The 26,227-nt window shown below is 37.3% G+C and overlaps 1 protein-coding gene across 1 annotated transcript; it reads right to left on the bottom strand.

Moving 5' to 3' along the window:
• Positions 1 to 213: 213 nt before the first annotated feature.
• Positions 214 to 19,267, bottom strand: LOC108655191 (uncharacterized). The gene is made up of 7 exons (XM_018106923.3): positions 19,115 to 19,267; positions 9,632 to 9,717; positions 9,294 to 9,557; positions 4,376 to 4,859; positions 2,404 to 2,652; positions 2,185 to 2,341; positions 214 to 2,123 (listed from the first exon to the last, which is right to left on the bottom strand). The coding sequence occupies exons 1-7, from the start codon at positions 19,167 to 19,169 to the stop codon at positions 2,024 to 2,026; spliced, it is 1,395 nt and encodes a 464-aa protein (XP_017962412.1). The 5' UTR covers positions 19,170 to 19,267; the 3' UTR covers positions 214 to 2,023.
• Positions 19,268 to 26,227: the final 6,960 nt, after the last annotated feature.

Here is a 26,227-nt window from a genome sequence, read left to right as displayed (position 1 = left end):
ATGTATGTATAAATGAATATATGAATATATGAATAAATAAATATATATATATAAATGAATATATGAATAAATTAATAAATGAATAAATTAATAAATGAATATATGAATATATGAATAAATTAATATATGAATATAGGTCTCTTGTATTACCAAATATTTATAAAAAATTAGTTTATTTATTTATTTATATAAAATTAGATTAAAACAGGCGAGTTTTTATTGTATTTTTAAAATATTGCATTTATTTTGGGAATAGCTCGAAGCTGTGGTGGTGTAGCTGCAATTACTCACATCAATATTTTCTCTATATATTTGTGTGTGTGTGTGAGTACCTTGTAGATTAATTAATTATTTAATTAAAGTTGCATATTAATATTTTGAGTTTCTACATGCAGTTATTTATGTAGGTACGAGTAAATTTTATTTTATTTTTAGATTTTACTTTTATTTTGTATGTGAGTGTTTTCATTTAGGACTTTACACGGTTTGGTTTTTGTTTCAACATCAATATCAATATTTGGTTTTATTTAATGCTATTTTGCTTGTAAATTGTAAATATGCCTTTTGATTAAACGGTTGAACATTAATGCATAAACTATTTATGTTTGTATGTATTTTTTCCATATTTGTATTTCGTATTTGGCTTTTATTCATATTGCGATTATATTTATTTATGAATGCATTCGAGTGCACATTTAGATATTCAACATTGTCTCGCTCGGTTTGTCGAGTATTTGAAATGATCTTCATAAATACCAGAATACCATATTCCGATATTCTTTTCTATATTCGGCAACAAATAGAAACGCAAATCAGTTGAGAACTGATTCAGGAAAGCTCCTAAGTCTTCAGCTTTGATTAAACTATAAAAATAATTTAACTTTTAGGTTTTCGATTAAATAATCATAAATTGCAAAAATATCGTTAAGTAATTCGTTGCTTTCGATGTTTTTCTCCTTTAATATATTTTATTCTTTGGCTTAAACTGAAACCGAATAATTTGTTATTTTTTCTTTTGTTGTGATTTGTTAACGACATTTGCTTTGGGTTCAATATGAAACAAGCTGAAGGCGGTGGGATCACTGTGATCACTTTTTATCCAGGACTTGGAATATCGTCTATATAGATATATATATTTCTATACATATACATACATGTATGTATATCTATTATATGGCTTCAATGTGTACTACGGGTTGTGCTCCAATCTATGCAAAGTAAAATATCTTTATGCCTGGGTCTAGAGTCTGGGAATATTTCTCGATTCACGATCTGATCAACAAATTTGTGTGTGGTGTGGTCATTAATATTTCTTGTTCTTCTTCTTGTACTGAGCTCTCTTTGGGGCTTTGAGTTGGCTTCTTAAAATACTCCAAAAATGTTTATTATCAATTTATGTGGCGTGTGGTTTAAGTTGAAGTTTTGCTTGGTTTCAACACGTCTTATTTATTTTTTAAATATATTTATATAGATTTAAGTACATATTCAAGTATATATATATATATATATATATATGCTGTTTGTCTGTGTATATATAAGTGTGTGTGTGTGTGTGAGTGTATATTCATTTAAAGTAATTTATTTAAAGTAATTGCGTTTACATTGTAATTCTATTGAAGTTGTTCATTAATTTGACACTAATTTAGTTTTTATTTTTAATTTTTTTAAGTTTTCTTTTTTTATGGTTTTCCTCTTTTTTTTCGAAATAAAACATCGCATTAAAAATACTTGCGTTATTTATTTAGAATTCGCTTAAAACAAATCGTGTGTAGACAGGCTCTCTGGTATTGGTATGGCTTGGCATGGGCTGCTCTCGCTGCTCTTCCTCGTTAAAGACTCCTCTCCAATCGACTCCAATCGTTTCGTATGTGTTTTTCTTTTAGAAATCGTAAATTTGGTAAGCCTAAATTGTTGTGTGTGTGTGCGATTGTGTGTGTGTGTGTCTTTAGAAGAAGGAGGCGGGGCAAATTGTAGTCGGTCAGGTGCGACCATCTGTGGTGCGCAGCGTATAAAAGTCGTAGGGTTAGACGCCTTGGGCCAGACTCTCCTTGGGCAGCGCTATGATGGACTGATCCATGCCCTGGTGCGGAATGATGAAGGGTGAGGCCAGCATCTGGAGGGGCCTGCAAGGCATACAGAATATACATATTGAATTCAACTCCCAAACACTGAGCTAGTATTTACTCGGCAAAACTGGTGGTTGTCACCACCGGCTGGCGCACAGTGTGCAGTGCCTGGGAGTTCTTGGCCCGCGCCAGCAGGCTCATCACGGTGCGCTTTGTGGGATTCATGCCGGATCGCGGAACGCCCAGCAGCGGCCGCTTACGGCCCAGGCCACCACCTGCAACGATATCAACAGCGGGTTAAGCCCAATGCACGCAACGACTACTAACGGTAACCCACCTATGTTGATGGCCTTCACGTTGCGCAGTGCCGGATGCAGTAGAGCTCCGGGCGGATCGAGCAGCGTCAGTGTCGATGTGTTTGCGTCCCCATCGCCGGCCAGCTGCAACGCTGCGGCGCTGCTCTGCGCACTGTTCAGTCCAGACATGGCACCGGCCACGCCCACACCAGGCGCTGGCTTCAACAGGCCACCGATGCCGGCAGCCGTCAGCTGGTGCTGCAGCGCCACAGCCATGGCCGTTGTGTGCACTGCAAGGGAAATTTGAAGCCAGTTTAAAATTTGAATAACTATTTACTCGAAGAGTTTCTTCCAAGTATTGCTTCTCAGTATTTGCGAGAGTTTCCTATAAGTACCTCCTCTGGGTATTTCTTGACTTCGCTTGACTTCACTGCACCGCACTGACACCTATCGGGCCTGGGCAACTGAAGAAATGCTGCAGCCACTGCCCTTTATATAGGACGACCTTCATTCAAAGCTTCAGTCGCGCTCAAATGTTGTGCCCGGTGACAGGTAGACGTCGTTGCAGTTGAATTTCGGGACCAATGGGAACACTTTCTCCCTCTCTCTCCCTCTCTCTCTCTCTCTCTCTCTCGCTGCAGCAACCATTCTAGGTTCTTTTGACTTCAATATAAATACCGAATACATATGATCGTCTTCGTTAGGCAGACGGACAGAGAGACAGCAGAGTGAGAGAGAGAGAGAGAGAGAGAGAGAGAGAGAGAGAGTGAGAGAGAGAGAGAGAGAGAGAGAGAGAGAGAGAGAGAGAGAGAGAGAGAGGGATAGAAACAGAGGGACAGCAATATAGACAGACATACGAACAGCTAAATCGGAATACCTCATATATGTATGTATATGTATTTATGATAAGGCTGATTGCTGATATGATAAACAGCTTTTGTACATTAATATTTATAATAATAGGGTGCTATAGACAGCTTCTGTTTTATAATTCTCTTACGTATGCATAGAGAAGGACATATACAATATTTAAAGAGTCGAGAGTATAGCTCTGAGAATACATAGAAAATAATAAATGATACAGAGTATCCTCATACACATATGTATGTATGTATGTATGTCTATTTATTTGTTAGCTACTGCCAAATAGCTTTCATTATGCACGACTTCTGTATGAAATTTGGCAAACGCCTCAAATGGCATAAAATTGGAGTAGACTAGAGATGCCTTCAATCTGATTAAGATCCGAATTCATTAACTTTATGCCAAAGCCAGTTGAGTTGCCGGAAATGTGACTCCAAAACTTAATACTTGGAAATGAGTTACCAAATATGAGCCTTGGCAAGCAATTCAAGCTAAAAGTACTGGAAGGTTAACTGTGTGCTCTTTGAGGCCAAAGGTCTCCCATTTATGCACACATATATTCGCACTGGTGCGTGGTTTTTGGTACTCAATATTTAACCAAATGCATGAGAGGCAATCGAGTGCCCATTGAACACTTTCATGTAATTATGTATAATTTGAATAACTGTGTCAATTATGGTTATACGCATGAATTGGTGCACATATGAATATATATATAGATATTATATAATGTATACCATGTGTAAAGATATTTACATAAATGTTGTAAATATTAATATTCACTAAATACAAGAGAACTCTCATATTAAATGCCCAGCTGGCTGTATATTGTATAGCGCGCCCTTCTACGCGATTCTCAAAAATTCAAGTATAGCCCAAATGAGTTTCGTGATTCAATTAAAAGTGTTAATGCAGACAGGATGAGGTATTAAGAGCACAAGCAGCTGGAGCTAATGAGAAACTTTGCTTTCACGAATAAGTATACATATATATATATATATATATATATTTATATATGGATATATCATGAAATTTGATTATTGGCGGAAAATGGGATTCGCTTAATGCGCATTACAATGGCTCTCGCTCGCACTCTTGCAGCCATTCGGATTTAGTGGTAATTGCATTTTCTTGGCCAAGGATACTCACGTGCCGCTGCTGTCGCCGTAGTCGCCTGTCCGGCGAGATGCTCCCCGCAGGCGGCGGCCGCAGCTGCAGCGCTGGCTCCGCCGTGCGCCTGGAGCAGCTGATGGAAGTGCGCTGGCTGGTGGTGATGGTGGTGGTGGTGCTGTTGCTGCTGCTGTTGTTGCTGTTGTTGTTGCTGCTGTTGTTGCTGCTGTTGTTGCTGCTGTTGCTGTTGCTGCTGCTGCTGATGATGTGGGTGAGTGTCGCCGCCGCCGCCGCTGCTGCAGGACTGACCGCAGTCGAGCTTGTCCGGCGAGAGGCAATCCATGCCGCTGGCATCGTTGTCAGACTTGTCGTCGTTGGACGTGTCCATGTCGGCCAAGCCGCCGCCGAGGCCGCGCGCCGTGTTCGTCGGACTCTGCGAGTCGTCCAGGTTGCTCAGCGTGGGCGTGGACGTGAGTGCCTGCATCTCCCACATTTGCTCCTGCCGAATGTCGTCGTGGTAGTCCTGCAAAGCGAATCGAACGTAAAATACATTAACAATGGATTCCGTAGCCCGGACACGCCCAGCTGGGGGCAGGTTGCCGGCAGCAGGTGCTGCTGGGGCTCAGTCATGAAAACTGCATTTCGTCTCGTCGAGCAATTAAATTTAATTCAGGCGTTCGCAGTGCGCGTAATAAATGCGAATTTTATTGGATGTCAATTAAAAGTTTGTGTGACACACCCACCGCCCACTTTTGGCACTTGTTCCCGCTTTGCTCGTTGCTCCAGAGTGCGTGCGCGTTCGACCAGAGTAGAGCAGTGAAATATACTGGTGCACACACACACACATACATTTATTTACTTTTGTATGTGTGAGTGCTTAATGCAATTATGGCACTGCGCCAGGGGTAAAAACTGAAACTCAAATGGATACACAGCACAAAATTGGGAGCTAGTCGCATCGAGTGGGGGCGAGAGGCGTCGAAAGTATACTTTTCCATTACGAGCATTAACCAAGTTATTGTTAGTTCAACAGTTAAGTGCGCATGTGTGTGTGTGTGTGTGTATATTCCCCAGATGAATCCTTAATATGGCCACTAGTCAACTACTAATTTCATTCGATTCCATTCGACTGGGCATTCCTGAAGTTGACTTTCATTAAGGAACCATCAGCCCACTCTATAAGACGCACTGACAGCTGCCACAAACAGTTGGATTCACTTTACGAATTGCCCATTTGCAGACACACACTCACACAATCACTCACACTCACTCACACTCACTCTCATTCATCTAAATTGAAACAGTTTATGCTTCAAGTGCGAGCGAATCACATGTGAGAGAATACGCGCATAAACTCGAAATAATTTCTATGCAAATTTTCCGTAATCTGATCAGAGGACTTCCCAAACCGAAGTCAAAGCAAATTTATGTGCCTGACAGTTGCGTGTCACAGGTTCGCTCGTGTGTGTGTGAGTGTGTGTGTGAGTTTTGCTGACACCACATGTCTCCAGATATTATCCAAAGTTATGAGACTCCGTTTGGCGACAAAAAGAGTTATGTCTTCCGCTGTCAAAGCATTCAGCAAGTACTCGAAGATTTATTACAAGTTATACTTCAAATCAACGAGTCAAAAAACTAGACATAGCCAATTATGTTTTAGTATTGGCAAACTCATGGAGAAAACTTTAAGTTAAGCCGAGGTTTTAGGTTTATGGCACTAGACAAAAGTTTTAACTTGTTATTTATGTTTTTGGCATGCAAATATATGGAAAATAAATGAAATATTAATAACTAAACAAAATTTAAATACTTTATTTAAATTTTAAAAATGATAAATTTGTTATTATAAGCTATATATGTATATTTTTATTTGTATATATATTTAATAACTTTCATTTATTTATTTAAAAAAAAAACTATATATATTTATTTAAATTTGTTATTTATGTTAAGCTTTTTATATTGTTATTTGTATATATTTTATATATTATTTTATATAATTTAAATAAAGTTTATTTATTTATTCTTAAAATTGTTTATACTTATATTTAACAAGACTTTTTTTTATATATCACAAGTAATTTTAAATGTTTTTAAAAAATAAAATTTATTTATTTATTTTGTAAATATATATTCATTAATTTATTTAAAATTTATTTATATTGTAAGTATTTTTAAATTGATATATTTGGTATGTACTTTTTTCATTTGATTTATTTTTTATATGTTCAATTTATTTATTTACATATATATATATTTTAAATGTAATTTTTATTTTTAATACAGTTATGGTATTTTATTTCTATTTTATATGATATTTTTTATATTTTATATTATTTTGTTTATATTTTACAAATATTTTTCAGAATTCATATCTCTTTATATATTTTATTGATTTACGACCCTGTTTATATTTATATTTATATATATATTTTATATTTATAAATATACATATCATATTTTTCTTTCCGCTAAATAAACTTATTTCCATAAAAACAATATTTGGCTTTGCAAATGTTATCGTCCTGCTGCCCCAAATAATGTTCTATAGAAATAATATAAATTTAAAGACGCTCAGAGTATTATATTCAAATTTCAGTCGAATGATTTCCATACAGCTCAAAGCGAAAAACTGTTCGGGTCTGAGGTAAACAAGCTGCACGGAGCCCAGTTTAAGGGACGTCGTCCTTGGTGGTGGCTTTGGGATTTAAGATATTTTAGATATTTGGGTCACTTATGCAGGGCAAATGGGTGGCTATAATTTCAGGTGGACTCGTCGTTTCTCATTGTAAATAAATAAATAAATATCGTTGCGAGGCATGTGAACATGTGAACATGTGAACATGTGAACATGTGAACATGTGCACTGCAGCCGGAATGATGGAAGCCAGAAGGATTGCAAACGAGCAACGGGCAGATAGGTAAATGGTTACCGTTTGTATCTCAAGTGGACGGAGCCACATCAAGGCGTGGCTGGGGCGGGGCGCACACGCGATGCGAGAATGTCCTGTGAATGGGAACGGGAATGGGAATGGGAATGGAGCTGCGCCACGGCATGTCAGCGCGGTGATAGTGTGCCATGAGCCAGCACAATGGACAGAGGCGACATCAGGCAGCTCGACAACGGCAGCTGCAGCAGCGAATACGAAGTTTATGGAACGCTGCCCGAGTGCTGCCAAAGGGGTGGCAAATGTAATTACAGCACAATGCAATTTAGTCAGCGACGCATGGAGGCGTGTCACGTCGCCGAACGAGGAGGTTGTCGTGAGCGCACGGAAGCTGCAGTCGATAACGAGTGCAGCCTTGATACACTTCCCGCTGCACAGTGGTTGCGCCCATAGGCCAAAAGTCAAAAAACCCATCGCAACCAATTTTGACAAAACCCACACAAATTGACTCGTAAATGTCCAAACTTCTTAATGGCAAACCGGGTTTTCCTAGATTTTCACTGGTACTTTTTAAAAATAGCATTGAAATGCCGAAAACGTGCTCATTTTCGCACAGCTGATGCGCTCAGTAAGCTTTTTTTCACTTTAGCGTTGCATTTCAAAGTGGTCAGACGTTATCTTAAGTGGTCCAGATTAATTTTTTTAGTATGGATATTGAAGTACAAGGTATTTACTCTAATTTCCAATTAAAATTACTAGTCAACTAATCAAATTGTTATTGTGAAATTAATTTGTTTTATTTAATCTTTTTATGTGTGTTTTTAAGCGTCTTTTTTATGTTTAGGTGGACTTTTAGTTATGATCCCACAAAATTCCACAGAAATGTTTTATATCCCCGTATTTGTCTGACTTTTAAGGTAATAAATGTGTTTAGTTTAGGTGCCAAAATTTGCCCATGCATTTATAAACGTAAATAAAGTGACGGCGTCTCCCATTATAAAAGGTCAGCTGTGCCCTGCGAAACGTCTGATTGGCGTAATGTTTTGTTGTTTTTGTCTCTCTTTTCGTCGTTTGTGGTTATATATGATTTGAAAATTGATTATTCTTTTATTAATTAATCGTTTTTATTTGATTTGGTTGATTGAATTTCGTAGACAATTTTTATAGGTGTGTTTTTACGCGCCTATATATTTTTGATTTTTGGTGCACAACAAATGGAACCAATGCAGAAAAACTAGACACTGATAGAATTTGTACACATTGAAATTAAAAAGAGCCGACCTGGATGATTTGCCAAAGCGTATTTCGTTCATTTGTAAAAGATTCGCAACTCTTTGGCAAAAACACAATCGTACAAAATTCTCTGTAATGCAATATCAAAATATTTGGCTAAAAGAAAAGGAAACAATTTCATTGTGCTGTGACCACCGATCAATACCCAAAGCAATTGTTCATCGAGTCAAAGAAAGTTACCTAGCACAAAAAAAAAAAAAAAAAAAAAAATTATTGAACAGTACATTCAAATTATTATTAGAAGAGTAAATATATGTAAATATAATCATAGAACTTGATAATTTTAGATTTTCTTACTATTTGCTTCATTTATTTTTAATAAATCATCTGTTTTGTTCTAATGTTATATTAGAAAAAAAAATTTTGTTGAGGTTACGTATTGGTGTAGGGTGTTGGTGGGCTATACGACTTATTTAGGCATGCTATATTACTTATTATATTTTTATAGAATTTTGGAAAAAATTTCATCATTTTATCTCCACTAGAAGTACTTTTGGCCGCTCTCCCCATACAAGCGCAACCACTGTGCGCTGTGCCGTTGTCTCCCGCACTCGGACTACGACTCGACGGCTACTGGCGTGCCATTAACTTTCGCGCTTGAGAAAATTTAAAGATGCTTTCTTTTTTTTTTATGTGAGTGCGTCTTCAACTTTAAGCACTGGCGACTGCCAATTGTAGCGAGGCAAACAAAGGCCGTAATGCCAACGGGGACAAACAGAGAGCAACAAAAATAAATACACACAGAAAACAAAAAAAAAAGGTAAGATGGGACTCACCGGAACCAGAAACCGACGCACTTCCGCCAGGGCGTAGGCGATGCGAGCGTGCGCCTCGGCGGGCGCCGCAAAGGTCGAAATCTCCACGTGCAGGTCCTCAAAGAGATGGGCGTAACGGCTGTCGCCACTGGCCCGCAGCTCCTCCTCCTTCCGTCGGTCGCGCATCGATCCGCGTCCCAGCACGGCCATTTTGCACATTGTGTCCTCCTGGAGTCGCTTCATCGAATTGCCCTTCGGGCCGAGCAGCTTGCCCACGAAATTGAACTGCCAGCCAAATGCCCAATAAGTAAAATAAGTAAGCGATTACCGTTAGCATGATTAACAGATACTCGACCCACCTTCGGGTGATCCCGCACCGGCACAGCCACCTTCACGGCCACCTTGACGGGCTTATCGCGCGTTATGTCCAGCATTTTGAGTTTCTCTATAAAAGAGAAATAAGATTTAATGAGCTGAGGTAAGGTTTTAATGAGAATGTAAGTCGATAAGCATTTTATATAAATAGCTAACAGAGGTAGGAGCTACAATACCCTGTCTTTGTGCTTGTGGACACAGACATTTCTACGAAATTGTACATCTTGTTTTATTTATCATTAATCTGTACTTAGTATGTATGTATGTATGTTTGTATATATGTATATTCCCAGAACTTGACATTGTTCAAAGGCAATTAAAGCTTTTTAGCTTAAATTGTGAACGCAATTTCTATGCTTAATATATCTATGTATGTATTGGCATAATATGTGTGTATGTGTGCGCATATATACTTGTATTTATTCTCAGAATTGACTTGACATTGTAAAGAGGCCATTTAAGCTTTGTTGTTTTTTCTTAATGGAAAGTCTCTTTTTGATCGGCTCAACTGCCTTTGACTTTTGTTCTTTAAGCAGCGCATGTTAATATGCCGCCATCAGTTGCTGGCATTGCAGCATTTATATTGATTGACAGGCTATTAATTTATTGCCCGACTAAAGACACATATGTACGTAATTTAAAGTTGACCTAATATTAAGGTTCTCAGAGCATCTTTTACGGAACTTTAAGTTTGACATAACATTAAATGAACATATGTGCATACATATGTAGGTAGCTTGCAAATAACAGTTGATAGTTTCATTCCTATTCATTCCTCAATTCGCGAAATCAATCGAAAGAAATCATGCTGACTCGCTCTCACGCTGAGCAGCAGACTTCGGTTTTTGTTATCTGTTGAGCGCCTTGAGTTGAATTATTCATGCGGCGCTCTTTTCACGAACATCATGTAGGCAGAAAGAGATTGACGATTGACGTTCGCACAGAGAGACTGAGTAAGAGAGCACAAAACTTTAAAGCTCTTCACATTCACGCTCATACACAACACGCATACACACACGCAATTAATGTGTTCAGCGTAAGCTAGCCTCGCATACACTCACACAAAACACTTTTTTTTACCCAGACGAGCGTCTGCCGAATAACCAGAGCGAAGCAAAGCAAAAACAAAATGAAACGGTTTATGGCTGATCGCAGACGAAGCGATGCAATTGGTTGCTCTCCGAGTCTATTCTTTGAGTGTGAGTGAGAAGGACTCATTTGCAGACAACGAGAAACGCTCAGCAGTTATTTAAGAGCTACATATGTATGTATTTACATGTGTAAATATAAATAAGTCACAAAGAAACAAATATACAAATAATAAGAGCACATTAAATAAGTAATGGAATACTAAATACTTGAATTTTTTACTTAATAATACAAAAATATTTGCTTGCACACTGAGCGATAATATTAAATGCATATACAATATTAATCTGTACGAAATTAAAAATGAAAAATTAAATAAAGCGAGCATGAGCATTTGCAATCATCAATTAAAACCTATTGATCTATCGCCAAAATTACTGGCCAAAATGCTGCAGTTATAATTGCATACTTCTGTATTACTATTATTTATATACATATATGTATATTTTCAACATTACTTTACTCCATTCACCACTCTTCATTTAAAGCCTTACAAATGCTAGCAAATTCCAGCCTGAACCCAAGTTAAGCTCGTAATATCTACCTTGGCTCATCTGACTTAACTATAACTTGTTTTTAGTTAGCAAACAAGATACACGCATATATTAATAAAGATTAAGATACAAAGTTTTATGAAGAGGGAAATTTCGCCCAGGACTTCCCCCACGACTCTCGCAGCCAATTCAATGTGAACTGATTTCATCAGAGTTGCAAAAAGTGTGTGTAAAAGTTGAAAGAGCGTCTGGTCTGGTTAGGTTTGGTCTGGTCTGGTGAGAAGATTAACACGGTTGACTTTGACAATGTATTCGAGTGTTTATCAGATAGTTACCTGACATCCTTAATCAAACTGTCAGAGTCCGTTGTTGCTGCTGTTATTGTTATTGTTATTGCTGCCTTTAGTTTGGGCTGCTCAGTCCAAGTTATGTGACCCTTAAAGCGAGTCAGTGTCTGGTCTGAGGTAGATAATTCCTTTTGGATTCTTCGCTTTTAATGTTTGTAACTAATTAAGCAAAATGCTTCTGCATACAGCCGAATGAGAGAGGGAGAGAGAGGGGGCTCAACTGAAAGGGACAAATCTGTTGACATGCCCAAACATGAAAACATTTTTGTTTGCTCTTCAGCTCAAGTCCCGACAAGGCTAGGGCCCGGTAAGCCAAGACAAGAGCCTGTAAACACACACACACACTGAGAGAGAGAGAGAGAGAGGGAGAGATATGCACAAACACCTATACATTTATACCGACACTCATTAGCAGGGAAAATGGCTTTCTTAACACCTTTGTCACTGCTGCTGGTGTTGCTATCTCTGCCCCGCTGCTTCCGATGACTGACTGGCCTGGCTCTGGCCTGGCTCTGGCTCTGGCTGATTCAGAATATGTCGAGTTGTCAGTTGCCGTAACATACGTAAGTAGTTTGCAGTTGTCAGCAGAGTGAGTGCACTTTGCCGGCGCATACCCAGACACTTACACACACACACACACACACACACACATACACACACACCTGCCCAGGCTGTGTATTTCGGTACTGACAAATGCATAAACAGTCGAACGTTAAGTGCAAGAGCGAGCAGCTGAATACGCTCATTGCCTCAACTTGTCTGTGTGTGTGTGTTCGTCGTCTATTTGTGTTAATTGTTGTCATTGCCACATCGAAAGCACGCTTCATCATCATCATCATCATCTCCACTGTCCGTGGCATTTTATACATGCGGGAAAAACTTCCAAGACGAAAACACGTCTCGCTCTCTCTATACGTATATTCCATATATTATATATTCATAAATATACATATATATACACTCATATATATATCCTCGCCTTGTACAATATTTTGCATAATTTAACTGGAAAGCATTTCGGCAACGGTGCGTATGTGTCATGTAAATTTGGCATCAAAATATTTGCATACATGCATAAATTTGCGTTGAGAATACGCCAAGCCTGTTGTTGATTAATTACACCCATTGCATAAGTCCCTAAAAGGACTTTTGTGTTTATAATTAAGTTAATTAATTAAAATCATTAAAGCGCCAAGCATAAACGCACAAGCTTACCCACACTAGCCCCAACAATTTAACACCGAGCTTAAGTTGATAAAATGCACGCATATACGTATACGTAATACTGTTGATAGCGAACGTACATACATATATTAAAGTCTGCCTGGATGTGAGTTAACATGCTGTTAACATATACCTTAACAATTAAGAACTCAATCAGAGAATTTCACACTGAGCTCGAGTTGAAGAGCTTCACATATTACGTATACGTAATATTGTAGGTTACGAAAGCATATTAAAGTCTGTTTGGATAAGAGGTAACATGCTGTTAACATGTATTTTCGCAATTAAGGTTTCTATGAGACAAAGTTGAGAATTTCACACTGAACTTCACTACGTAATATACGTATACGTAATATTGTTGATAACGAAAATATATAAACATATTTGTTCTTTGCCTTTAATGACTGTGTTCCCAACAAATGTTTTCATATAAATAGTATTCCAGTTGCTATTTGCCATCATTTAAGAATTTCACAGTCAGCTTGAGCTGAAAATATTACGTATACGTAATATACGGATGACATCATTGACACAAGGACATTAGTTGTTTAGGTATAATTGATTTGTTTACTTCCTATGGCCGTATGGCTATAGCACAATTGCACTGTAATGTCCTCAAATGATGAATGAATGAGACTGAGAATTTATTAGGGACATAAAATCCAAGAGGAGAGGCGAGAGAGGCTTTCCATGTTTTCCAGAATAGAAAACGGATTCGAAAGGAAATTAAAAGCTGAAAAAATGAATGTGGGGTAACTTTTATGTAATCCCTCTCATATAGTATAATTAAAGCGTTGGCATGTCTAGTAATAAAATAACATATTATAAAATAAACACAAACATACGTTGAGCTTGTTTCTTATGCAAACAATAATTTCAAAAAATAATATTCTATAAAGTGCACAAATTTATTGCAAATGTTAATTACATTCCGTGCAGCAGCAACTGACGAGCCTGCTCTGTTTATCAGTAATACATAATAATAATAATAACAATTTGTAAATATGTTTATGTATATTTTTTTTTTTCAAAATATTTTCCCTGGTAATTTCTTTATGGGGACGCGCGTCCTTTGGGCGACCATTGAGCTAATTACGTAATTAATTTCCGCTTTATGCATCGCATATGCATTTAAAATCCATTTAATTGGCATTTGCCCAGGCGGCAATCTATTGATTTTGAACGAACGTCGACCACATCGAACCGAACAACAATTATTATAATCATTATTCGTTTACAGTTAACGGGGGCTGACAATAATTTTTTTGGGTCTGCCTACAGCGGACATAATGGGGCTAGGGCAAAAGTTTTCCTGCTGTGTGGGGGGTGGTTGGATGTATCCATTGGCTCCGGCCAGGTCAGGTGAATGCAAATTCTTTTTTTTATTTTTTTTATTTGGTACTCTAATCTTGTATAATTTATGGGCGAAAGGCCATTAAGCTAATTAGGTATGCATTTCAGGGGCCTCGATTGCGCTGCGCGAACTGCTGGTCCAACTATTTTTTCGTACTTCCCACTTGCCCCTTCCCGTGCCCCTATCAGATTGCATTAAGTGCTTGCTTTCTTTTTTGTAGGGGCAGCTGTTGGAGTGTTTTTGGCCATTGTCTATGTGCGGGCTGCCAAAAGAGCCAAACGCGCTAGAAAGAAAACTATATCAGAGGAATGCCCGAGTCCTGCGGGGACTGAGCAAAACTTCAGCCTGGATATTCTGGGCCACAGATAAGCGCATTGAATGCGTAATCAAACTGAATTTATAGTTCCGACAATCACTGAACTAACTGAATATGCAGCAAATACAGTCGGAGCTGGCAGCCAGTGGGAGCGGAGCACTTCCTGTGTGAAGAGGCCTCAGGACAGATGCTAAACATTTGCTCAGTCATTGCAATTGTTTCCGTTGCCAAGTTGTTGAGCAGCATTTGCCTTTTGCTCGCATATTTTTCCATTTTTTCCCCCCATTTTCCACATTTCTTTTGTGTTTGCTTTCGTTTGGCTTTTCCAGGTCATTTGTTTGTCCGGAAAACAGTTCCGTGTGCCTGCTGCCTGACCGACTCCTGCTCCCGCTCATGCCCGAGGGGCAGACACTTGTCTTAACATGAGGATTTGCCCTGACTCAACCCATGACCCTCAACACTTCAACGAGCTCCGACTTCACAGTTTGAGCATGATGATTTATTTGCCTTTAATAAAAAGGCACACACCTGAATTTAAATAAATTACATTCGCCCATCAAAGGCCCGAACACAATTTCCCAAACATAAGTTCAGATATCCGACGCTTAATTAAGTCCACTCAGCAGAGATTGATTTACCCTCGATAATGGTGGTTAACCCTTTCGATTTACATAAGCTCATGCTAATGCGTCGAAGCTTTTAGCCAGACATGTATGCTGCACAATTTATTTAAGAGCTTTCTGTTTGATAATCTGAACTCTGTTTTTTATCAATTTACCAGCGAAATTATCGGTGGACAGAGATTAGTTGAACGAGAGCGTTGAACTAGATCTACCTTAAAGGTGGAGAGGCAGTGCAGGATAGCTGCTCTATAAATTTTTGTTTACTTGTTTAAGTGAAACATGATTTTGATATGGAATAGCGATAGGTATGGTATGGTGATAGGTTATAATGTGTTATGTTTGATATAATAAGCTATGGTACTGGGTTTGGTATGGTAAGGTATAGTATTATATGGTATAGTATGATTTGGTATGATATGAAGCAGTTTGGTATGGTTGGTTTGTTAAAATATAATATACATAGTATGATATGGTATGCTCTTGTATGATATGGTTTGGTATGATATGGTTTCAAATGAAAGGGTTTGCTTTTGTATGGAATGGTTGGCATGCTTAATATATAGTATTTAGTATGATATATTATGTTGCTGTTTGATTTGGTATGGTTTAATATACTGTGATTTGATATGAAATGGTAAGGTATGGAATGGAATGGTTGGTCTGGTATGACATGGTGTCGAAAAGTATGGTATGAAGTGATATGGTTAGGTATGGCGGTATTGGTATTATATGGTATGTTATTATATGGAATGATATAATATTGTATGGTTTAATGCAAAATGATTTGGCATGATATGGTTTGTTATTAAGAAGACTAATGCGAACATCTCTCAAATCTAGTTTAGGTGAGGTATAAATCTTCTTTAGCAATAATCATTCGCAGAGTTATATTTTCCTTAACTCTTTCCACCTGTCTGTCCACCATATTACAAGATTTTCCATTCCCTATACTCAAGTGACAAATTCCCACAAATTCTAGGCAAATGTTATTCACTAACTTTAGTCAAATTCTTGCTCAGCCTCAATTCAATTGCCAAATAAAATACCAAAATTTGGTCTATTTCAGGCCTGGGTCCAACTTTTGCTGCTGGCAATTATAAAAACGACATATCATGGCAAATGTGGGCATTGTTAGCGAGAATCGAAAGGTATTGATTACAATCAAACAAATGTAGCCCACTGCTGCCGGTGGTGCAGGTGGTGCGGGTGGTGCAGACGGTGGCGCTAGCGGTGTTGGTAGTAAGTGCGTGTAAAAGGCTTTGTTGGTATTAATTCGGTTTCCCTTTGGCTGCTTATCGCAAACATGAGCACATCAAAAAAATAAAATAAAAATAAAACCCCTGCGTAAAGCACAAAATAAAACCCAAAGGAAACCAGACGCCTTGGGTCAAAGTCAAAGGCAGCTCCATGGCAATGCCAATGGCAAAGGCAATGGCAATGCCAATGGCAATGGCCAATGGCTCATTTAATCGTTTTGCGAAAGTCTTTTTGGTGCTCATGAGCGAGACGGGTCTGATGGCGTTGGCTTTGGCTCTGGTTTTCTGGTTTAACATTTCCATGCCAAATACCCAAGGGACGGATTACCAAAATGCGGCTCGTTAGTCAAAAAAAAAAATGTGCTGCCCAAGAGCTTACATGCCGCAACGGCGACGAGGAGACATCAAACATTCAAAGAACATTTGGCCCCTCGTTACGTTGCGTTACGTATGTATCCTTTTTTTTTTCACTTCTTTGCCCTGCCTTTCTTCTTCTTTCAAGCTGCTGGGGCGACGGCATTGTTATTTTAAACTTCAGTCTTGGGCAAATTGAATTTGAAGAAAAACGAGCATCCTTCTGGCAGGAGCTGTGCTGGATTTATACACTTGCCGAGATACTTTTCTGGTTTGGTTAGGTTTGCCGTCTCTGCTGGGCAGGGAGCGCCAGGGCGGGGCATTGCCTAATGAGCTCAAATGCTGGGGGGGGTGTTGGGGAGTGCGAGCTGACGACAAATAGTTTTGTTTTTCGTTGCTTATCACCGCATGACGTAATCTGCTTGTATGCTTATGATTAAATTTCGGCGTGTTCGGTTCCCGATATCGGTAACAGCCAGTGCGACGACAGTTTTTACGACATCAGGATGCCAGTCGCTTTATGTCCTTCCTTAACTTTTGCGCAAACAAGTCGCAAGTCGAAAAGGTAGTTGAATGTGAGCAGAGAGTAAGAAGAAGAAAGAAAGCTCACATCTCGCCAGCTAAGTTCGACGTTTGCTTAGCTCAGCAGCAGGAGCTGGAACAGCAGCAGGAGTAGAACTTGGGCTCTGTGGAAATTCGTGTGGCGCCCCACTCGCACACACACACACACACACACACACACACTCGCACAGTTGACTCCCACACCCACACACAATCAACACAAACGTTGACTTTGCTCTGTTTGAATTTCTTTGCCACCCCAACGGGCGTTGGTCTGGCATTTGATTGTTCTTGGAGCTGTTTAAGCTGTTGGAGTCGCGGGAGCCGGCGAGTTTTCTTATGCTTTTTCTTTTTGTATAAAATAACATAAGTCATAATAGAAAACAATAAAAGCAATGTAAATCTCAGTGACACTTTCACTCAACTAGCATTGCAAGCGATGCCAGAATATGATTGTAAACAGTGGTAGAGAGGGGGAGAGAAAGAGAGAGAGAACAAAAGAGAGAGAGAGGGAGAAAAAGAGGGAGAGCGAGAGAAAACATTATTTTAAATTTAAGTGATATTCTAGAATTTACCGCTAAATTTAATTTAATCGATATTAATCGCTATTTCATTTTATGGCGTTAAGCTCTCTTAAATATTTTACATTTCACTTTAGATTATGCCTCGCTTCAGTGGATTTTGGGTTAACTGAGCTGTCTTCTAATTTTCTATCTGGAAATTTTTGCGTTTTGCTATCAAATGAGTTGGTAGACGAATCTATTATTTATTTATTCTTTTATAATTATTTTCTATGATTTTCTATTAGTTAAGATTATTAATAGTATATTATTTAGTATTTGCTTATTGAATATTTATATATATTGAATTTAATATAATAGACAATATATATATTTTTGCTAGTTTAATATTCATTTGTATATTTAATTTGTATATTTTGCTAGTTTAATATTCATTTGTATATTTAAAGATTACAGTGTATTTATTTGTATTTTATTTACTTATTATTTGTTTTAATTTTTTTTTTTTTTCTACTTCAACATACCAAGCACCAGATTTGGGCATATGATTTCCGCATCATTAGTATTCTTAAATTTATTATATTAAATTATATATAATAGCATATTATTAACTCTGTCTACCGTTTTATATATTAGTATATTATTAACAACAAATACTCAACTTGAGTAGTCTGCTCAAATCAAAAATCAAACTACGCAATACTTTTCGAGCAGCCCTCGTATGCATGGCTTTTGCCAATCAGATAATGCCTTAGACTTATTCCTTTGTCTGCTTCTGTCAGTCTGACACTTCACACTCTGAATATATAATATTTCTACATATATTCATTCTTCAGTATATATTTGCTCTTTATCCTTTTTTTTGCTAGCTTTAGACTCGGTCTCTATATATTTATTTATCATATTTATTGAATATATAATATCTGTATATTCTTTGGTATACATATATTCAATATTTGCTCTTTGCTGTCGTCTGTTATCCATTTTTTATTAGCTTTAGCCTTCGTCTCAATGTATTTATTTATTATATCTATTTACTTTAACGCTCACGTCTCATGTTTCAATATTTGCTTAACGCCCTCCGATCATATTTGACTGGTATTTACTCTACGTAATCCTTTCAGTTTTTATGGCTTAGAAACTACTTTATTTACAAAATTAATAATGGAATTCTGTTGCTCCCATACTTTTAGTTGAGCTCTCTCTCATATTCGATGAAGCTGCTGCTGTTTAGTTGGAATTGAAAAGTTTTGACTTTTATTGCATACCTGAACTTTTGAGGGCACGTTCCTCCTGGGTGCTTAAGCTGGATTTGGGTTCCATTTTATGCTTCGGATTCAGCCCGGCAAACTGCAAGCAAAGAAGTCAAATAATCAATGTAAGTACATAATAATAGTTTGCTCTGGCATTTTTAAGCCCCTCGTACAACCGACGCACACGCCCGCCCGCCCAGCCGTCCTCTTCCGGGCTGTGTGCTAAGAGCTTAGGGTAAAAGTTTGCAACATTTGATTATACAAGTTGGGTAAGTAGTAGCTAAGACCATCATCAACGCAAATTCGCTTATGGGGCTTACGGAGCCGAGGGTCTAGACTCTAGAGTCCCGAGCTTGCGCTCCATTGTTCTATTGGTTGATTTGACGGCGAGTATTTTGTTGACAAGTTGAGGAACATATTTAAATCAAATCAAAGTTTCTATGAGCCATTTAGCAAAACAATTCATGTCAAGTGGCTTGTTCAACGCTCGGTAAACAATGCCCATTCGTGTGAGGCCGCCTTGTATTACATCAGACAGAGACAGACGACAGAGAGAGAGAGAGAGAGAGAGAGAGAGAGAGAGAGACGGACAGAGAGTTTGGCTAACATATTTGAGCGCAAAGTCTCTACGAGCAGCAAATATCAAGTATCAAGTTTTCATAGTCAGCAAATACTTCAAGCGAATTCACGCCGGCATTTATATAGAGTGTATATGTATGTGTGTGTGTGTGTATGTATGCATATGGGTTGAGCATAAAACATCGACGACTCGCCTAATGGAATTGATTTTGCCTCGTGGCAATTTGACTGGCAGCCAGGCAGATTGCCATTGCCTCAGGATAATTGCTGGCACGGTCCATTAATTTCTAGAGTATTGCAATATAAATTCATATAAACATGTATACACATACATACATATACATATATATATTTATAGCTGTTTTAATTTTCATAGCCTAATTGCCTTTTATGACAACGTGAAACATTTGTCGACGCGCCTCTAAAGCCCCGCTGACTACCTGGCTTGGAATCGACGAAAGGATAATCGTGGGAGCAGTTCTTCAAATTAATGATAGCGTGGGCCTGACAATTCCCGACAATGTTGTTTGTCATTGTTGGGGTTTGTTTATTTTTTGTATTTTTATTTCAGTTTTTCGCTTTTGCTTTTGTTCTTGCACTTACATATATAGCTGTAGTAGCTTTTTCCCATCTGTCTATCACTCTCGCTCTCTCACACTGTCTCTCTCTCTGGCTTGTCATCCTACTTTCTGAGTTTGACGGATTTGTGCGCATTTTCAGATTAATGCTGCGATTATTGTTTACCGTTGGAATTGTGTACAGTGGTGCGTATACGTAATTTCATCAGTGTTGCCTATGAAACTTTTTAATCTCTGCGATTATCGCTTGTGCTGTAAATTATATTTTTATTGGCCTTTAAATTGTGATAATTGTGGCATGCAAAATGGTTGACTTATCTGTCATATTTAATAATTAAATAATTATCAATAATAATATTAAGAGGAATAATCAGATATGTCAGAAAAGTGGCTCTATTTGGATTCTGCAGGTGAATGTAGTATTAATAAATACCATTTAAAGGAAATAAATATATGTGTATAAATAAAATTTAAATGTTAAATTATAAAATAAATAAATAAATATAAATTTAAGGGAAAGGTTTTTCGACGTTAGTATTTTTTTTAGTATTTTATTTATCAACAACCCAAATAGTATATTCTGTATTTTTTATATATTTGTTATTAATTATTTCCTGCTATTGCATAATATTTTTTAGTATTTTTAGTATTTTAATATTTTTAGTATTTTCTTAGTATTTATAGAATTTTTTCTAGCCTTTTTGTTTTATATTAATAATTCCAAGCCTTTATATTATTTAGTACTTTTTAGTATTTTATATTTTACAAAGGTAATAAAAAATATTTGATAAAGGTAATAAACAAATAGAATAATAATAGTGGCAATAAATAACTATAAATAACCATTGTCTCGCTTGACTCAGAGAACAAAAGAATGCAACAAAGTAACAGATGTTTCGCTGTAATGCAATTGATCCACTGTGCAGTGGCAAAGACGACATTCGCAGGAGCCTTGTCTTTTATATGCAAAATTTAACCCAGAATAGAGAGTCCTGTGCGCTCGGCGGGCTCGTGGGCTAGTGGGCTGCTGGAAGGGTTGACGGCGGGCAGAGCTACCTCTTCCTCTTCTTCCCCTTCTTCATCAACAACATTTTGTGCCCGAGTCCCGTGCACTGTCGGCGCTCTCGCTTTGTATAGCTTCGCACGCACGATTTAAGGATAACGAGGATGGAATGCAGGAAGCGAGGCAAATATTTACACAGTTGGATGATTTAGATAAAGAAGACATGAACATGAACCATAAAACGAAGAAGCCAACAGAGCGGTGAGGCGGCGACTCAGATGCTGACGCTGGCGCTGGCGCCGGCGCCGGCGCCGGAAGGGGAAAATAAGCCCAAGACATTATAAAAGTGGGTTGGCATTATAAAGGATAAAGAAATTTGAATACAATGAAGAGGATTTGGGAACGCCGTGATTGCCGAGCGTCACTTCTCGGCTGCCTTTGTGGCGCAACAGGAAACCCACACAAAACGCAAATAAACCAAAAGCCATAACAAATTCCTAACTAAATTAATGCAACTATCGTGTTCGCCCGCCAGCCAAACATCGTCCGCCCAACATAATGAGCTGCTCGACACGGCTAACCTGTCCATCAGTCAGTCAGTCAGTCAGTCAGTCAGTCCGTCAGCCGGGCATCGAAGGTGCAGCTGTGCATGCTCGTTCACCTGGTCGCACGTTTTGGCTTTTGCTTTAAGTAATGCTCGCATGCAAAACACGAATAATTTATGCAAGCAAACGAAGCGAAGGAATGAAAAAATAAAAGGAAGCAACGTGAATGAAAATGAAACCGAAATGGAAATGCAAATGAAAGAGAGAGAGAGAGAGAGAGAGAGAGAGAGAGAGAGAGAGAGACAGAGAGAGAGTTGTGGATAGTGTGTGTGCATATTCCATGCCCACAGGCAGACGACAGCTGCGTCCGGGTTTCAAGTCCTTCTGCCACTGGCACTGGTTCTAGTTCTGGTTCTGGTTCTGTTTCTGTTTCAGTTTCTGTTTTTAGATGCCAGGTAACCAGGTGCCGCTTTCTAGTCATGTCAAAGGTGAATATGTGCTCACTTGAAAGCCATGCGGGCACACACACACACACACACATACACACAGACAGAGCCGCCGCACGTGCCAATGGCCCAAATGCATACGCCGCCGGATGGCGCATGCCGGAGCGCATAACATATGAGCGAAATTCGTCAGCTTCGCACAGCATTTAAATTATTTGTGCTTGTGTCAACATTTGGAATTCCATAAATTTCAGCCAGTCGATGCATACGAAATCGCATCAGGGCAGCAGCAGCAGCAGCAGCAGCAGCTGCACACAGTCCACACCCAACCCAGGCCCAGTCCACATCCAGTTTACGTTTTCAGTTCTAACCCGAATTCCGCCCACTTGCACTTGTTTATTTATTTGCTCACTCGTTTGAGCATATGAAGCACTGTATTGAAATACATGCGAGTATTCAAATGCACTCTCTCTCTCTCTCTCTCTCTCTCTCTCTCTCTCTCTCTCTTTTACTCACACGCTGGCTGCTCCGCCTCCTGCCAGCTGCATTGTCTCTGAATGCAACTAGAATTTCTGACCGGAAATTGTTTCACAAATGCTAGCCAATTAATTTGGAAAATAATCGAAAAAAAAAACTGCAAGAAAGAAAAAATAAATAAACAAAGCAGAGCAAAAGAGAGTGCAAAATGAATTGTGATGCCCGCAAAATAATTTTTCCTTTCTTTTTGGTGTTTTGGTGAAAAAATCGAGTAAAATGAACTGAACAATAGAAGAAAAGCGAAGCATAGAACTATGCTCGAATGCATTCCAGCTATAAACTAATCAATTTTTAATAACTAACCAAATAAACAAACTAGCTGCTAAAACCAATAGAAAAAGCAATTATTTTTCAAAATATTTGTTTCATTCGAACTGCATTTAATTTGAACTACATCAACTCGGCTCTGACTGGAAAACAAGCTAAAAAAAATCAATGGCATGACAATTGTGTTTCCCTGAGCTTGTTTTATTTTTAATAAAATATATGATTTACACAAATGGAAATTTCGATAAATTATAGGCGATTGTTTTGCAAATATTATTTGAAATGAAATATTAAAATTGAAATAATAATTTATGTGCATCAATTATTGCTAAATTAAAATACCAAAAATATAAATACTTTTGTACTATTGTCTCATACAAATATAATAAAATGGGAACAGCAAATAGAAACAGTATAACAATAGTTATATTCATATATAAAATTTTGCAGTATTTTATTTAAATAAATTCTAGTTATTTGTAAATCTAAATTTTTATTTTAATATTTCTAGTCGAAAAAAGAAAGGCGTGAACTTTAAAATGCTTTACCAAGCATTTCTAGCTTCAATGGCAGCAAAATGTTTTGCGTTTATATAGACAGAGAGACAGATGGACGGATAGATAGACAGCTGCACAGAGGAATAGACAGCTGGAGAGACAGCGAAACACATGTGGAGAGATATTTTCGTTATTTTAACTTGTATAAAAAAATATAATTAAATTTTGAATTTTTAAAAAACATTTAAAGCAAACGAAAAACAATTTTTTGAAACTAGTTTGAAGCAAAGTTAGATTCTGTTGCATTTGCTGATTGAAAAGCAGAAAAAAATATGTCAAGCACATGCAAATTGTTTAACTTTTGGCAGTATTTATAAAATTATATTTAATGTGATATATATAAATATATATTAATGTAGGGGATGTGAGCAAAAAAATATTGCATGAAAGGCGAATTAAATATAGAATACGAATATACCACTGTGCAGGAGGAGAAGGAGCGCCTTACAAAAATATAAATAATGTATTATTATTTAACAAAATATTTTTATTAAAATAATCAAATATATAAACAAATATTTATTTAATGTTTAACAAAAAAATAATATAAAATATTTTACTATAAATACATTATTTGTTGTTAAACAATAAATAAATATTTATCTATATATTTAATTAAATGTTATTTTTATTAAAATAATTAAATATATAAACAAATATTTATTTAATGTTTAACAAAAAATAATATAAAATATTTTACTATATATACATTATTTGTTGTTAAGCAATAAATAAATATTTGTATATATTTAATTAAATATTATTTTTATTAGAATAATTAAATATATAGACAAATATTTATTTATTTATTGTTTAACAAAAAATAATATAAAATATTTTACTATATATACATTATTTGTTGTAAAGCAATAAATATATATGTGTATATATATTTAATATTTTTTTTATAATTTTTTATCAAGTAATAGTAAGTTATTAACGAAAACAATAAATTCTTACATTAGAGAAGAAATATAATTATACACAGTGTTTATTTAATAAATTGTTTGTCTCTAAGGCAGTCCTCCTCCTCCTCTACAGTTATTTATATATGTATATGTCTATATTATATACAAACTGTATATAATTATGCATATTTCTTCTCTAATGTAACAATTTCTACTAATATCTAAACTTTTTTGCTTATATATATCAAAAATTCAAATGATTTTTATTATGCATTGCTTTGACCAACTCTAGCTGCCTTTTGGCCGCCTCAAATAGGGCACAAAAATAGTTGAGTGACCCGATGAGCTTTTTGGGAATTGAAATGTGGCTAGGCATACTTACATATACATACATACATACACATGTACCTAGGCATACCTAAAGCATATGCACATACATTAAAGGCGAGCTGCCAACATACATAATCGCATATACATATGTACAAATTGTTGTTGTTGTTGTTGTTGTTGTAATACAATAATGTGCATATATAAATAGCAGCACAAAACAAAAGTTTTGCCTTTATTGTCCGCACTGTGGCTGTTGTTTTTGCCCACACGAAAGAGGAGAGCCGCCAAAGGTCCTTTGTGCCGCATATATTATAGACAGCGAGCGACCATATTCCGGGGGTTTCCCAAAATACAGTTAAGGCCTGCTTGTGGCTTTTTAAAGTACGACTTTTTGCGGTTCGCAGCGCTTCAAGGTGAGCTCCGAAATGGAGAGGAAAGAACTTGAGCCCATGAAGTGGGTGCGAGAAATCGACATACATCGATAGGCAGTCGGCACATAAATTATCTAAATTACTTTTGTTCTGGCAGAGATCAACAAATAAATGATACAACACGGCACCACAGTGCCCCACCTGGCACCACTGGGCTCGAAGCTGTCGCTGCCATGAGAGTGAGATAAATCAAAGCCAATTACAAACATTCATTCTCGTTTACTGTCTGTCTGGGCGCCTCTGGGTGAATTTCTCGCAAAAATCCATATGTATAAGTAATCTGCCCACACACACTCACACAGACACACCCATAGGGGTATTTGCCTTTCGGCCATCTTCGTAGCTCGGACAGTGTAAATAATTAAGCTTATTTCCCAGCTGTAATTAAGCTGCTGCAGGTGCACAGCCGTACTTCATTAAGTCTTTAATGCAAACTGATTACCCATCGAACGAGCTCCCCAACGACCAGCCCCCTCTGCTCCAACTCTTGAATCGCTCTCAATATTCTTCGATATTAAATGCAAATAAATTCGAGTGTTGACCAAGCGCAAGGCTCGCTAATTACACAATAAATTGAAAGTTTTGAGGCCTTGTAAGCAAACAGCAAACGGCAAACAGCAATAACTGTAGCTATACCTGTGGCAGCAGCAGCAATCAGGCAAACTTGTGTAATTAACACTCGAAAATCGCTTGTAAATGTGCAAAGTTTCTTAATTTGAATGAGGCGCAGATTTCGGCTTGAGATTATGTAAATTCATCATTAAATGTCTATCTATGGCGAATTGGCAGAGCTATTAGGGTAACCTTTGAAGTTGCGCTAATATTCAAGTAAAAGCTGCTGGATTTCTGTGCATTAAATGTTGAAATACAATATAATAAATAAAATATTATTCTGATATTATTATTATTCTAATATTTCATTTATTTTAGAGTAAGTAATTCTATAC

The sequence above is a fragment of the Drosophila navojoa genome, chromosome 5, assembly GCF_054131105.1.
Source record: "Drosophila navojoa isolate 15081-1374.11 chromosome 5, UAZ_NAV_1.0, whole genome shotgun sequence".
NCBI classification, from domain to species: Eukaryota; Metazoa; Arthropoda; class Insecta; order Diptera; family Drosophilidae; genus Drosophila; species Drosophila navojoa.
This window is presented reverse-complemented; position numbering and strand designations above follow the sequence as displayed.

Coding starts and splice junctions, on each gene's coding strand:
- LOC108655191 (XM_018106923.3), bottom strand. CDS start 19,169: ATGGAACCCAAATCCAGCTTAAGCACCCAGGAGGAACGTGCCCTCAAA. Junction 2,653..4,375: donor TACGGCGACAGCAGCGGCAC/GTGAGTATCCTT, acceptor TTTCCCTTGCAG/TGCACACAACGGCCATGGCT. Junction 2,124..2,184: donor ACAACCACCAGTTTTGCCGA/GTAAATACTAGC, acceptor TATGCCTTGCAG/GCCCCTCCAGATGCTGGCCT.